This window comes from Xiphophorus couchianus, chromosome 2, assembly GCF_001444195.1.
Source record: "Xiphophorus couchianus chromosome 2, X_couchianus-1.0, whole genome shotgun sequence".
In the NCBI taxonomy this organism is placed as follows: domain Eukaryota; kingdom Metazoa; phylum Chordata; class Actinopteri; order Cyprinodontiformes; family Poeciliidae; genus Xiphophorus; species Xiphophorus couchianus.
In genome coordinates this window covers 6,938,432-6,954,449 of record NC_040229.1, presented here as the reverse complement: position 1 = coordinate 6,954,449, position 16,018 = coordinate 6,938,432, and the positions used below count along the sequence as shown (strand labels likewise).

The following is a 16,018-nucleotide window of genomic DNA, read 5'->3' as shown; positions in this document are numbered from 1 at the left end:
TATATGCATCAACACATGGAAAACATAGACAAAGCTATGTCCATAATTTCCAACATTGTGTGTAAAATATGTATGAAATGTTAGAAAAAATGCAGTCAGTATAGTGGGTAAAGGTAAAATGTTAACAATTAGCAGCAGATACTTTTATTCTTTCCACTCAGCTGCCTCCTATTGAGTACTGTTGTTCCTGCTGATGAAATGCACCTTTAGTCTACTTTGCTTAGAAATCCTAATATTTTCTAATTACATGACTGTTATATGTTAAAAACACACAATTTTAATGTAAAATATTTATTATTTTGATATGTGATCCTTGCAGAAATTATGTTAATTTAAACATAATTTAAATGCACTATCACAAGTCCTTCCTCCCGTCTGTTATCAACAAGCCCAATAACTGCCTACATCTCTGTTGTTATTTGTACATTTCTGTTGTGTAAATTTTTTTAAAACTTGATAATTGTCTGTTGATGTTTTTAAAGTATAAATATTCATGCAGGTTTTGCACATTTCTTAACTAAACACCTTGCTTACCGGTATGTTAGATTTAATAACTGAATTACTTTTTTATACTATAAATTTACCCTTGTTGACATTATTTTATTTTATTGCGTGTACAATCTAGCTGCTTCAACTTGCATGTCACTTTGCTGCTGGAACACCAACTGACCTGCAATAAGATTATTTCTATTCTATTATCAATCAATCAATCAAGTTTATTTGGCAGTTTCAAATGCTTTGCGCCATAAAAACACAAAAATAAAAAGTCATAAAACAAACAGTAGCAAACATTACATTTTGTCGATTGCTATGATCAAAATCATCAATACACATCAAATCTGGTGGTCAATGTTCCACTTATTATGGTGAAATAGTCTTAACAGGTGTTTTTATTTTAGCTTTGATCTAAAGAACTCAGTGTTTCAGCTGTTTTGCAGTTTTCTGGAAGTTTGTTCCATATTTTCCAATTATACACTTTAACAGCCGTCCCAATATTACGCTACTGTTGGAACAAATGTTGGGATAATGATGTTTTAAGCCTTTTTAAAGTTTATTAACGGTATTTAATAATTACAGTGACACCTCGCGGCAGTGTTGATGGTTTCCTTTCCGTTGTTATGGCTGTTGCTAACGCCCCTCACAGGAGTTCTCTGATTGGTCAAAACCGCAGCCCCTCCCCCTTGCATCGATCGTTTTAGTGAACCGCCGAGGGTCTTTTTCAACTGTTCACGGCCCCAGCAGCGCATTTAAACGGGTTAAAGGAATGTAGACAGTCGCTGTAGCTTCGCTGTAAGCGGTGGTTTCCCTCTGCGGTGAAAGTCTTAAGGTTTTTCCTCCGCCTCCAGATGAGCAGGAGAAGGATACAGAGGAAGACGTAGCAGCCAGCCGATACATTGTTTTGAACAGGCGGCTAACTTCAGTTCAGTGTGGAGTTTTTACAGCTAGCTGCGCGCGCCTCTAACCGAGAAGCAGGGTAGTGTCACAGGGTGGCCGTTTTAGGCGAATCAGGTGTAGTCAGTTGGAGGAAAATGGTGACTTTCTCTGCAGCGGTTAGACCTTTGGTCTCTCACCTTCGGCGACAACTCGTCAGACACGCCACGAGTCCCAGGATAACGCCTGTCCGACGGTGCAACCTGACGGCGTGTTCCAGCAAATCTGTCCTGTCTCAGAGTGAGTACAGATGATGCTAGCTGCATGTTTTCATGCTTTCTGAAACATGAAAAGCTAATGTCATCAGCTGTGACATTAGAACATTTTATTGTGAGGCAGCGAAGGAGGAAATGGGTGCATGTCTCCTTTAAAAAAAAGCAGCAGATCAATAACAATTCACGCTTTGTCAAATAATAACTCCTGACGATGCTGTCCAGTTAAAGCCCTTTGCCCCACACAACTGCCTGCTGGGGCTATTGTAATCCAACAAAAGAGTTTACATAACTTCCATTTATCTCTTTTACCCTTTACTATCAGATTTCAGCACCAGAAAGAACTCTATGTCCGTAAACTACTTTAATTTGATCTAGTTTGATTGTGGATTTAGTTTCTATTTTCCCTAATCCACCTCTAAGAGTCATCACATGTCACATGTATTTTTAATTACCAAAATGGTTTAAACACACCCATTCTGGTCTGTCAACTCCTTGTTGCATAAAGTCTCTCTGTCCCGCTTTAATCCACAGATAAAACATGCAAAAAACATGTAGAAATGGAAAACAATAACAAAGTTGCGTTTTTTCTGAATCAATTAAAAGGAGAATAAGTTTATATTTGGTTTGTTTTTATGTTAATTTGGAGATGTTTATCTGAAACATCACCCTTTATAATGATCGCTTTTAAATCATGTGTCAAACTCGAGGCTCAGGGGCCTAATGTGGCCCGCCATAAGTTTTTATGTGGCCCTCTATTTAATTTAATCAGTTGTGTGATTAAATATTGTTTTACCAATCAAATCAAAGCAGTTTTATCAGTATACTGCCAAATTACATCAATGTATAAAGATGTTTCACATTATTGAATTTCAAGAAATGCATCAAATTAAGACAACAAATTATTATTAACAGCTTATTAATAATAATTGTTAATGGGTAGTTTTATCAGTGCAATTAGCCACATCCTGCCCTCTGACAACATTTGTGATCATGATATGGCCCAAAATGAAATAGTTTGACACCAGTGCTTTAAATTTTCCAATAAAGACAGACATTTTTTCTTTTCATTTGATTCAGGTCAGAGGTGCTCAATACATTGATCGGGAAGGTTTCGAGTCGATCTCGGCAGTAGGTGACAAACTGAACGCCGCCGGGACGATGAGACCAGCACTTCCTCTTCTGACGCGCTTATCAAAATATTCACTAAGATCCTAAATGTTTGTAGCTTCATTAAAGAATGGTAATTTAAAAAAATAAATCAACAAAATGTGTTAAAATTAATATTCTCAGTAATTATTGTTTCAACAAGGTGTTGCGCAATTCAGTGCGTTTCCGTTCCATTAACAAAAAAAAGGCGACTCAAAGACCGACTAGCTAATTTAAACTCTTGCTCTGCTAGTCAATCAACCGTAGCTGTGTTCAGGGAAACACTTATTAATGATCGAGAAATAAATATCAAGCCTGGAAACTTGATATCGTAACGGACTGAATGTTATGTTTTTAACGTAATCTTGTAAACTTGTCTTGCGGGCGAAGGCGGTTGCCACGGTAACAGGTGTGCTTAAACTACAAAGAGAGAGAGAGAGTAAAAAGGTAGGAGTGGTTTTGAGTTGATCACCTGTTCGGGTTATTTTATCTTTGTTTACCTTTGCTGTGGCGCATTACAGCCGCTGTAGTTTGTAAACGTTGGACTAATGTATACGTCATTCACAACAAACATCAAATAGAACAAATATATTTCATAAAATTTTAACAAACAAATGGCTTCTACCACGGTAATTATGTGAAATTAAATTAATTATATCCCAACTTAAGAAGATTTGCCTTTACCTTTACAGAGCTCTTTGGTTCCTCCCATCAGTCTGCAGCTTCTCATATTGACGTCATCAAACCAAAGTTCAGATCTACCATAACTGACTGACACCTGTTGGCCTCAGGTTTGCAACCAGCTTGTGACTGAGAAACCAGTAACCTCCTCCCAGTGTCAGAATCTCACTGAGGAAGGAACTGCATTAGTTTTCTATCACTTTATTATTTCTGCTATAACTGATGTATATTCGCATATAACATAAGTCAATAGAGTTTAATTTACTATTTTTATGTCTTCGAGTCATGAGGAAGATCTCAGCCGGCTGGCGAGAGAAAAAGTAGATCTTGGTCTCAAAAAGTTTGGGCGCCCCTGATTTAGGTTGTAATGATGATCAAAACTTCTAAAGCTTGTATGGAAACATTTTCATTTCTTTTGTCTTCTTTGGTGGCATCTTGTGGCCAAAAGGATGAAGTGCAGCTCAAATCTACTTTAAATTAACTGCTCTACTATATCTGGTCATTAATGTACAGATTCTGTAGGATTATCTTTTGACAATTATGTCTGATATCGGACTGTCATTTAATATTTTTTTTTGTGGGCGGAAAAATATTAATATGTGTGCAGTAGTTTCCCTCTGACGTCTTGACATTTTTAAACAGACAAACAAAAGATAATGAGAGTCAGGAGGTTTCACCTGGACAACACACACACACACACACACGCACACACACACACGCACACACACACACTTAAGGGAAATTTAGAAAGACCATTAACCCAAAGATCATGCTTGTGGACAGTAGGAAGCCAGAATTTTTCAATTCCAATAAAATTTGATATACTCAATCCATAAGGGGCTATAAAATCGAGATTATGACACTATATTGCCATTTCCAGCTTGATTTAATGCAAACTAGAAGGTTGTGTCTTTGCTTTCAAGCTGTGGTTCATCCAACCATACAACTCCAGATGCAGTTACATTCATAATGTCTAATGGCTATTAAACCAGCAGCTTTACACGTCTTACTCTTCTAATTCTCCGCCAGTGATCCAGTTCCTCATGAAATATTAAAGTCGGTGCCAAACAACTAAAGTGGTGACTGAATTGTGATCATGGAAATCTGGTCCTACTGCCTCTGAAGCACTTTGTTATTGTTTTCTGGGACACATGGCAGATCTTTAGCTTCATACTGCAAAATAGTCTCTTCTTGTAACAAGTAAAAAAAAAAATATATATATATAGAAATGTGTACTAGATATTTTTCAATTGTTGCTTATAAAATATAACAAAACAGAAATCTCTCAGGATGCAGAACAGTAAAAAAAAAAAAGATGAACAGAATAAAATGTGATACACTTATTTCCCCGTTAACAGAGACGTTCATACAGAAATACGGTCTGTGGTTGGTCTTAAAGGAATTTAAAAACTTTGCTCTGTAAAGTGCATTAATTCACGCCCTTAAAATCAACCCTGCTTATTGCCACCATGTTTTTTTCGATCATGTTACAATTTTTCTGCGTTATCTCCTCTGCCTTTCTGTCATCCTAGACTTTGTAGCAAATCAGTCATTTTTTAATGAGAAGTTGACTCGACTCCACCATTCAACTCAGCTGAATGAGCAACATTAATGAGAAACTTAAGGATTCTGTTTAGAGAGCATTTTGCATCCCAGACTGGACTCTGTTTGGGCTGTTTCTCTTTTCTGTCCTGGCATGGCCCTGCCATCTTTATTTCAGCTTAAGAATGGGCATTGGCGCCCTCTGCTGGATAGAGGTCAAACTACAAGACTACAAACGTCCAATCAGACGTTATTTAATCTATTGGTACTAATTTTAATCTAATAAACTTTATTTATTGATTGGCAACCAATTTTCATTATTTTAATTACTTCAATGCATTTGTGGTATTTGGAGTAGAAGTTGAAATACAATATTTAAACAGTAGCAACATCTGTTGTTGGCTGTTTGTGCTCACCTTCATCCTGTGCTGTGGTTTTGCTCTGTGAATTGTCAGTTCAGCTGATTTATAAATATTGTCTAATTAACACAAGAGCCAAAAGGTGGATTGCGCTCAGAGTAGCGCAGTGTGCTACAGCTTGGTAAGCAGTTATTGTGTGAACAGGTAATGGCTTATCTTAATGAACATAATATATTAGAGTATATAGAGTATATATTAGTTTTTTTCAGTCTGGTTTCAAGCCATTTCATAGCACAGAGTCAGCTCTTTTAAAAGTTTTGAATTATATACTTTTAGCAACTGATTCTGGTGACTGTGTTGTTTTGGTGCTGTTGGATTTATCAGCTGCTTTTGATACAGTTGATCATGGCATTTTACTTTCCCGTGTGGAACAGTGGGTGGGCATCGGTCACGTAGCTCTGGATTGGTTTAAATCTTATTTGGCCAAGCGTACTTTTTGTGTCTGTCTTGATGCCTGTGGGTCCCCCTCTGCTCCACTGTTGTGTTGTGTCCCACAGGGCTCCGTTCTACGCCCGCTTCTTTTCTTGTTGTACCTCCTTTCTCTTGGTTCTATTTTTTAGAAAATATGGGATTGCTTTTCATTGTTATGCAGATGACACACAAATATATTTACCACTAAAGAACGCAGACTCCACCTCTCTTCGGTCTCTGTTTTTATGTCTGGAAGATTTGAAGCCCTGGGTGGCCCTAAATTTCTTGAAACGTAATGAAGATAAGACACAGGTAGTGATTTTAGATCCACTGTAGATTCCCTGACCAATCTTGGCTCTTTGGCCCAGTATGTCAAGCCGGTTATTACAAATTTAGGGGTCAAGATGGATGCTGGTCTAAAGCTGGAAGCACACATTAGAGCCGTTGTAAAATCCAGCTTTTTCCACTTAAGGCAGCTAGCCAAAGTAAAACCAATTCTTTCCAGACAGCACTTTGGAACCGTGATCCATGCATTTGTGACCACACGGCTGGATTACTGTAATGCACTTTATATAAGAGTCAATGATTTATATATTTCCCAGCTTCAGAAGGTACAAAATGCTGCTACACATCTTTTAACAGGTACACGAAAATGTCACCATATTTCCCCTATTTTAGCTTCCTTACACTGGTTGCCTGTACATTTTGGGATTCATTTCAAAATCCTTTTATTTGTTTTTAAAGCTCTTAATAGCCTTGCCCCTCCCTATCTGTCTGAGCTGTTACATTTGTACACACCCGCCCGTTCCCTCAGGTCAGATGATCAGTTGCTTCTGAAGGTGCCAAAGACAAAATGCAGCTCAGAGGGAACCAGGCTTTTTCTGTGGCTGCCCCCAAGCTATGGAATGATCTTCCTTTGGCCTCTTCACTCACTGTTTTTAAGTCCCTTCTTAAGACCCTATTTTATTTCTTTGACTTTTGGCACAATCTGAGAGGTTTCACTTTGTTTTATTGTGTCTGTATATTAAATTGTATTTTATATTCGATCTTTTCTATTTTATAATTGCATTGTATTTTATGATTGTGTATAGCACTTTGGTCCTGTCGGTGTATAAAGTGCTTCATAAATAAAGTTGGTATGGTAACAGGCAACCACAGGAGGAGGAGCTACTGCAGTCTGATGAAGATGAAGGTCAGCTCCCAGTCAGACCTGCTCAGGAACCAGAAGAGGAGCAAACGGTTCTGCCTTTCTGTTTGTATCCTGTTGGTTTGTATTAAGAAGGACGTAGTAGATTTTTATAATTTTTGGACAGTTTTTCTGGAGATTCTCTGGACGCCTCGCGGAGTTCGGGGTAATTAAAAGTCAGAAGAGCGCAAGCCGGCGTTCTGACCCGCCAGAGGTCCCGGTCTGCTGCTCCTGCTGTGGAGCGGAGCTGGGGGAATGCCAGGACATTCCGAGTGTCACTCTGTACAGCCGGCCCACTTCTCTCTTTTTTAGCTGTTTCCTTTAAAGAAAAAAAAAAACTTCCTCCTGCTCTTCTCTGACTCAATTTCTCCCTTTAGTTCGTCCTCAGTGGACAGAGGAGTTTGTGTCCCTGTAAGACTGAGTGTAGTTGATAGATGTTTTAAAATGGACTCTTTGGAAAAGCTGGAGGAAGCTGAGCACAATGGGGAAAGTAGGTGTCAGCATTTGTGTTTTTGTTGTTTTTATTTATTGAAACAGCAGCAGCTTAATGAAATCTGATGTTCCTTTTTCATTTCCCCCCCTCTGCTTCTTCTTCTCTTCTTTCTGTCCTGGTCTCCAGTGCACCCCATGTGGCTGGGGCCCCTGGAGGTGCCAGGAGGGGATCATCAGTCTCCTATCGACATTGCCGTGAAAAAAGCCGTGTTCGACTCGGATCTGAAGCCGCTGGAGTCCAGCTACGACCCGCAGACCTGCCAGCAGATCTGGAACAACGGTTACTCCTTTCTGGTCGAGTATGACGACACTACTGACAAGAACAGTGAGTAACATTTTAAACTTTTAATGAAAACTCCTTCAGAAATGAACCCAAAGAAACCTGTTTTATACAAAGTGGATCTATTGTTTATTCAGCTTCCTTCTCTTACAGTTCCTTGTGTAATATCCCCTTGAATCTTGAGAAATCGCAGCAGGGTGAATGCATGTTTTGATCTACATAAGAGGATTATCTCCGCCCCTGTTTGTTCTTAAAGAACCCCCTCTATATATGTCTGAAAGGCCAGAAATCAGTTGAAACCCCACTTGCAGCTGCTGACCTTCATGTGACTTGTGTGTTCATGTTGAGCTCAGTCGCTCTTAGAATTGCTAGCTTTTCCATTTTAACTACCAGGCTTTTCCCAACATGCAATAACTCAAAATGCATGAGGCTGATTTCAGAAGAATTAAAAATTTTCAGAAGAGATGTAAGAAAGTGTTTTCTTTCTTAGCAACATAAACGGTAGAGGAGGTATTTTAAATAATTTCTAATGTTTAACTTTCTGTGATGACAAGTTTATGACCGTTTATGACAAGTTTAATCCCTTTTAAAGTAACAACTTTAAAAGGGATTGTAGTCTCTGCCTTTAGGTTTCCTGGAAGGTTCGTGGTCAGTGTTTTGCCTCAACAACCTGTTCTTCAACGGCCTTATAAGGGAAATGAAATCAGCATTTTCCACAAAAGGCTGAATCACACTAAGAAGTAACGCTTCATTGTTTCCACTTTGTTGCAATGTTTCAGGCTGGGCAATTAAACTATAGAGACATGATCAATATATGTAGAAAAAAAATCTGATAGAATTTTGATAATTTCACTGAGATCTAATCCTGAACTGCACGGCATTCTGGGAAATGCTTTTAGCTGCTCATTCTTTCAGGTCCAACAAAGAAACGTTGATACCCGAGTGAAGTCGTCGCTCCATCTTCTTTAAATCTAATGAAATTGGTGTCAAACGTTTGTGCTACGTTTTATTTTTAAAGATTTTAATAAATGTTTCCATAGGTCATGGAAGGTCAGTCAGCCCCGTCACCATCTCTAAATCAGAGAAAAGTGGAGTCAATCAAGTCGCCTATGTTTGTGTAGCAAAATCTTTTTTTGTACTTTTGCTTTGATGATATTAATTAAAATTTAAAGGTCAAAAAGTCAACCAGCTTTTCCCTCCCACTCCATTTTACCCAAATCTAGCAAAATTTGTCTCAATCCACTGCAATGTTTGTGCAGCAAAGATTTTTTTGTTTTTGCCACCATCATTTTAAAGATATTAATAAAAATATCTGACCTCTGACACAAAATTATTTGCTGCACAAACATAGCACAGTTGATTGACACCAAATTTGTTCAATTTTGGAAATGTAAGCGGGGCCATCTTTAATCGTTATGTTAATATCTTTAAAATCATAGCGGCACAAACTAAAATCTTTACTGCACAAACATTTGACACCAATTTTGTTTGATTTTGAAGAAGGTGGGGGGCAAACTTCACTCAGGTAAGGTTGATGACGTCGACTCACTCACTCACTCTTTGGTTACCTAGCGACAACCTGTTGAGTAGCATGCGCAGCAGCAGTTTCATGTTGCCCCCAACATAATCTGGCAAGTGTGTGGAGGCTGTCCTTCTAGAGAAAAACGGGGCTAGCTAGCAAACTTGCTAGTATCCATTAGGATTGTGGGAAATGAGGGAATTTATCATGACAAATGTAGGCAGTCAGTATTCTTCACTATGAAATCTGATCCGTCCGTGAACAGAATGCACACAATGAGGATGTAGGAGGAGTTTAAAGTTGTCGCAATCCCTCTGTTCAGGAGTGAGCAGGAATGAGACCGTTTCTTTTATTTCAGACAACATACAACTGAGTCATTGTTTTCAAGTGGATCAAGTTCCTGATCTCAGGGAAATCTGAGAGTAGAGCTGAACAAGTGTGAGCAAGGAGGCGTACAAACCTGACCCAGTTCTTCCACTTCTGTTAGACTGAATGGGCCAAAATCCCAGAACACTAACTGAAGTTAAATCAGATCAAACTTCTCATTTTAGATCAGTTAGAATTACTAAAATAATTTATATTTGTAAATATCAGAAAACGTAGCGAGAACAATTTTTAGAGATTTTTCTTTTTCAGACCAGCCAGATGTGAGAAACATTTTAAAAATAAAACAACCTTTTCCATGCTGTAGAAGGTAGGATACTATTACAAGTTGTTATTATTAATAACAGTAATAAGTGATATCATATAATTGTGGATTGCAGCTGTCTCTTTTAGTTTCATTAGTATTGTTTTTATCTCCAATGTTTGAAAACCTACCTTGAAAGTATTTAAATTTTACTGTGAGAAAAGTGTACAAACCCTGCAGTTAGAAACTAATTAAGAAATTTAATTTAAACTATTCAGTGATAACTCACCATTATCATTGCCTGTAGCCTGTTTTAATATCCTGATATCTTCTGTACATTTCTTGTGCAGCACTAAAGGGAGGCCCCCTACAGGACAAATACAGGCTTTGTCAGTTCCACTTCCACTGGGGTGAGAGCAACGACTGGGGCTCAGAGCACACTGTGGACCGAAGGCTGTTTCCTGCAGAGGTACTGTGTCAGCACTGAACCTTCTCCACTAACACAGACATAAAGAGCAGTGAAGTTCATCTGCTTTCAGCAGAATGTGGCAAAAGTTTCATTCAAATACAAACACGACATTAGAACTTCATCCTTAATAGGTTTTTAATATCATGGTTTGAATATTGTTTGATTAAAGTCTAAACAAATGACCAGTCAATCGTGATTAATTGCATGTGTCCTTTGTTAAATTGCGATCAATAGCATATTAAGAGCATGTAATAAAGTCTCTACTCATGCAAACATGACTTCAACTGTAGGGTGAGACTGAAAAATATCAGACAAAAGCAAAAAAGAAATGGTTTTTTAAATGTTTTAGACTGAATTTGTCATATTTTACATAAATTGAAACTATAACTCTTGGCTAAAAATAGTTACAAAAATTGTGGAGGTCAGTTTTTGTTACAAACACAGAAAAAACACATTATAGACATGAAAAACATGAATTTTCTTTTGCTTGTGAAACATACTGCAAGCAGAAAATATACCAAAAACATCAGAATTGGTCCCTTACTATCAACTACTCTGGCTTTAATGTATACCTGAATTATTTTAGGACTCCTGAAATAAAAACATTTTCAGGATCCAGTCATGGTTTTACTTTAAGACTGGAAAAAGGCAGTCCCAATCTAAACAGAGCCTTGATTTATTTAGCTCTGCTGCTTCTCCTACATCAACTTGGAATTTTTTAAATTTGCATTAAATAAACATTTGTTTTTTCCCTCTAAGTTTGGTTTCAGTGCCCAGTTTCATGTCCCTAGACTCAAACATTTTTTTTGTTTTTATGTTGTTCCATTTCAATTTCATGTAACAAGATGTTCCAGTGACTCTGTGTATGTTGTCCTTTGACCTCTGGTGCCCACAGCACAGTTCTCAGAAGTTTGGGTTTGTGTGAAAACACGCAGGGCATCAGGTTTCAGTTTACAGAAACTCTTTGTGGTGCGTTTGTGTGTGTGTGTTTTCAGCTCCACTTGGTCCACTGGAACTCTGACAGGTACACTCTGTTCGAGGAGGCGGTGATGGAGGAAAACGGACTCGCCGTCATTGGAATTTTTCTGAAGGTACACACCAAGTGTAGGGGTGTACATACACACATACACTCAGCACCTTTGGTCATGAAGACATGAACTGTGACTTTAATCCAGATTAATGTCTAATCCGATGCAGGTGGGAAAGAGACACGAGGGGCTGCAGAAGCTGGTTGACGCTCTGCCTGCTATTAGACACAAGGTCAGTCACACGTTTTGGAAAATGTGTCCAAGCTTCATGTTTGGACACCTGAGTGAAGTTGGTCCCCCCACCTTCTTCAAATTAGACAAAATTGGTGTCAATCAACTCGGCTACGTTTGTGCTGGTTTGTGCAGCAAAAATTTTCGTTTGTGCCGCTATCATTTTAAAGATATAAAGAAATGTTTTTAGAGGTCATCAAAGGTCAACCAGCCCCCCACCTTCTTCAAATCAGACGAAATCACCAAACCTTCCGACTAAAATCTGTTTAAGTGGCGCCCTCTACTGGCGTTACATCCCAGCTACACTGAACATCTCAGGAAGCCATTTTTAGGTCTTCTTTCTGTCTCTGTTTGTCTTCAGGACAGCGTGGTGGAGTTCACCCGCTTTGATCCAGCTAGTCTGCTTCCCTCCAACATCGATGACTACTGGACGTACCACGGCTCTCTGACCACGCCCCCTCTCACAGAGTCCGTCACCTGGATCGTTATGAAGCAGCATATTGAAGTCAGCCATGACCAGGTATGTATCTGACTCAAACCTGACGATTATTTTAATACAGAATGCTGATTCTTGTCCCTTTATCATAGATGGTGTGCTGCATGTTTGAAAAAGTTGCTAGATGCCTTTTCTAGTGTTTATAAAAATGTTTAGTCTCCTCTGCTGAAGGAAAATAATGAAGCTGTTAATTTTCGCCTGATTTTTGGGAAAGTTTAGATACTTCAGGGTCACTCAGTAGGGAATCAAAGCTCCTCTACTGCCACCAAGTGGCTAAATATAGTCGGTGCTTTCAGTTTTAACTAAACAGAAGGAAGAAAAACTCTCTTCTATTCAGAACTCGGTTTCAGTGCATCAACTTGTAATTTTAACCCATAAATATGCCACAACAGTAAAAAAAAAAAAAAATTATCTTCTGCTTTAGAGCTCATGTTTAACTGAGACTGAAAAAAATATTTTAGAATTTGGCTCCTCAAGTGGAAGCAAATGCCCCCATCAAACTCTAATTCACAGACTAATAACACTGTTTTTAGTTTGCTTTTTAAAATGCTGTTTATATCTTTTCACCTGCTGGTTCAGTGGAGCTATGTCAGATGTGTTGTTTGAAGTTTATTATGCTTGCAACTGATTATTATTTTAGTTACTGATTATTCAGACAATAAAAGTCTCATTCTCAAGATTTTTATGTTTTATTATGCAATATTAGAAATGTATGAAAACATGGAACTAAGCAATTATTAGTTTGTTTTTTTACTTTTTCAAGTAAGAAAATTTTATTGTCTAAAATTCAATAACATTCCTTTGGTTACAAACGATGAATCTGGAGCTGAAAAATACTTCTAACATAAAAAAAAGCTTTCTGATTCATTTCTCATCAGTATATTGAAGGCTGATCTGTTATTATTATTATTATTATTATTAATATCATTATTAACTGATTTAATAATTAGATGGCAAAAGGTGCTTAAAACGAGATTTGTTTTACAGAATTTCAACCCGGTGAAGCTCAAACTGAAGGTAGAACATATTTACAAATTGTATTTTATCTTAAATGCAATATATTTTTAATTAGTTGACAATTATTTCAATAATGGATTCATCACGAATAATTTGAACTAATAATTTCAGCCCTAATTTACTCCGAGCTCCAGCCAGATGGTGGCGCTCCACTTCATCTCTCTAAGCCAGATTTGGTTGCAGTTCGTAACGCTAAACTGTAGATAAAAAATGTTAGTGGACCAGTAAATCCAGAACATTTACCAAAATTAAAGTTTTTACATGTTTGACCAAGATTGTGAAGCTTTTGGTCAGCTGTACTGGTCCAGAGTTACCAAATAAATGTATAATTCAGTACATTTATGTTTGTTTAAAAAAAAATCACTTTAAGGCAATTCAGCTGTTTATCTGTATCGAATCGGTATTGGCCGATACTAAACCTAAAATATTGTTATCAGAAGTGAACATAGTGGATCGGTGCATCCCTAACAACAACCAAGGTAAAAAAACAAATCAATTAATTAAGTTTATTTGCATTGCACATTTCAGCAACAAGGCAGTTCAAAGTGCTTTACACCATAAAACCCCAAAAATACAAAGTCATAGAACACAGTCAATGATTGAAGCAACACATTTTATCAAGTCGTTACACGTCAGAAAGTTGATTGTTTGTTTCTAAAGCAGCTCTAACCTGGTGAGGTTTTAGTCTAGATTTAAAATAACTCTGTGTTTTGACTGTTTTGCAGTTTTCTGGAAGTTTGTTAAAGATTTGTGGTGCATAGAAGCTGAACACGTCTATGAAATAATAAAGTGAGAATGACAAAAACAATAGGTTGACTATCTTGGTCAAAACGTAAAATCCAAACGCAACAAACCTTCTTTCAAATGGTTCAGAAAGTGCAATTAGGAATTCTTAATATATCGCTAAACAAATGATAAAGCAAGACGTCATTCAGAGCACATTGTCACCGAGACCCGATCTAGAATTTTTATCAATATCGGGACCAATACAGAAATCATCGGATTGTAAAATCTGAACGTTTTTATCAGTGCTTCACGCCTTTCCTTCCAGCTGGCGGTCTTCCGGAGCCTCCTGTTCACCTCTGCCGAGGAGGAAGTCCAGAAGAGCATGGTGAACAACTTCCGGGTGCAGCAGCCTCTGCGGGGTCGCACCGTCCGCTCCTCTTTCACTCCCTTCCTGGCGGAGGCGCCGTAGAGGTGACAAGCAAGGCAGCATAGGCTGCTGGACTCTATAACAACACAACACTGCTTGTCGAAGCAGAACCAGTGTTTATATGACCGGTTTCTTCTGGGGAGCTTCATCCAATACAATCACTTCCTCTTTAATTTTAATGAACAGTTTGACAGAGGATGGAAGAAAACTTGTATTTTTACTCAGAATTTGGTTTGACTGTTTCAGACCAGTTATCAATAAGGGAATAAGGGTAACTGAGGGGGATTTTATTTGATTTTAATGATTACATTATCATAAATCATATTTAGTCTACATTATGGAAGAATCACATTGAGCTTCAGGTTCAGTAAAAACCCAACAAGTCAGATTTCTATCTAATGTCTATTTAAAGCAAAATTCTCCTTTAAATTTTCATAAAAATTCCCGCAAAATCACACATAATTTTTCAGTCGCTCTTCTCAGGCTGCTGTTTGTTTTACTGAATATTTTCTTCATCTGTTACAAAGAGATTCCTCTGAATATGTCTGATATTCAGAGCCGTGTTTCACTCATTTTTTAACTTAAGTTCTGAGTTGTTTTTTTTAACTCGGCCTTTGTTACTAAGACGCACAGACATGCAATGTTAGAGCAGCACACTCGTAGCGACACAGAGCGTGGGAATGAAAGTACAAGATTCAATGAACCTTAGTGCCTTTAAATCTTCCGATTTCTCTTTTGTGTTAGTTTAATTCTCACCTGATTTGTCTTTTCTTCTACTTCACAGAATTAAAAGAAATGGCAGTCATTTGAGACTTTCAGTCAATCTTGTCAGGATTATATCATCTCATTGAATCAGGTTGATCTCATCAGTCTTCTTTAATCAGACTGATTCAGTTAGCTAAAACTAATCAGATTGTACCTCTTAAAGCTGGGAAAATGCAGTCTTCTAAGCTACTGTTGTGCCTTTGTGGCTCTCACCCAGGGTGATATAGCCTAGGGGCAGCACAAAAACTGAATCGATTTTTCTCAATGTGCATAATGTAAGCGCTGTAGGATAATATTGCTGTACACTTGCTAATAAACACTTCCTGATCCTGAACAGATGATTGAAAGTGAGAACTTGTTCTCAACCAGCTTACCTGGTAAAATAAAGCAAAAAAAAAGTAAATTTATGTTTAAGTTGCTTCATAATCATTGTCTTTTTCTTAACGGACTCTAGATTACATCTAATTACATCAAATCCTAAATACTTAGACTGGTGGAACTGTGTGAGTGACAAAAATGCACTAAAATCAGAGTATAAAATAAATAATAATGTAAATAAATATAGACTGGGTGAACCAGGGTGACATTCACTGCAAGCTGTTTAATTTTAAATTAAAGTAAAAGAGCACTAAAAGTGCCTACATTGAGCGTCGTTTCAGCAGATATTAAGCTTGTTTCTTCTTCTACACCCAGTTCATTTTGCAACAGATTCTATTGAGAGGAGGATTGTGCAATCTGCTCAGGTTTAAGCAATATTCAGTTATCTGAAGAAGTCCAGCCTCCTTCGTTCTTTGCGTCACGCCCGTCTGTTGTCGTTACGCCCGCCTGTGCTGCTCTGCCAGAAAGATAAACTTGAAGCTCGAGGTGAAGAGACGCATCACGTTTGTTCTCGGCGCGTGAAGTTTTTTT

General features: G+C 37.9%; 1 protein-coding gene across 3 annotated transcripts; it reads left to right on the top strand.

The window, feature by feature from the left end:
- Nucleotides 1-1,176: 1,176 nt before the first annotated feature.
- Nucleotides 1,177-15,669, top strand: ca5a (carbonic anhydrase Va). Of its 3 annotated transcripts, none has more exons than XM_028030646.1 (7): nt 1,177-1,671; nt 7,651-7,848; nt 10,301-10,419; nt 11,415-11,510; nt 11,617-11,679; nt 12,040-12,198; nt 13,162-13,257. In XM_028030646.1, exons 1-7 carry the CDS (start codon nt 1,530-1,532, stop codon nt 13,240-13,242), a joined length of 858 nt encoding a protein of 285 aa, XP_027886447.1. In that variant the 5' UTR covers nt 1,177-1,529; the 3' UTR covers nt 13,243-13,257. The 3 variants fall into 3 exon arrangements, with proteins under 3 accessions (XP_027886447.1, XP_027886438.1, XP_027886455.1); XM_028030637.1 differs by lacking the exon at nt 13,162-13,257 and adding an exon at nt 14,243-15,669 and having other exon boundaries at nt 1,180-1,671; XM_028030654.1 differs by lacking the exons at nt 1,177-1,671; nt 13,162-13,257 and adding exons at nt 6,994-7,521; nt 14,243-15,669.
- The last annotated feature ends 349 nt before the right edge of the window (nt 15,670-16,018 follow it).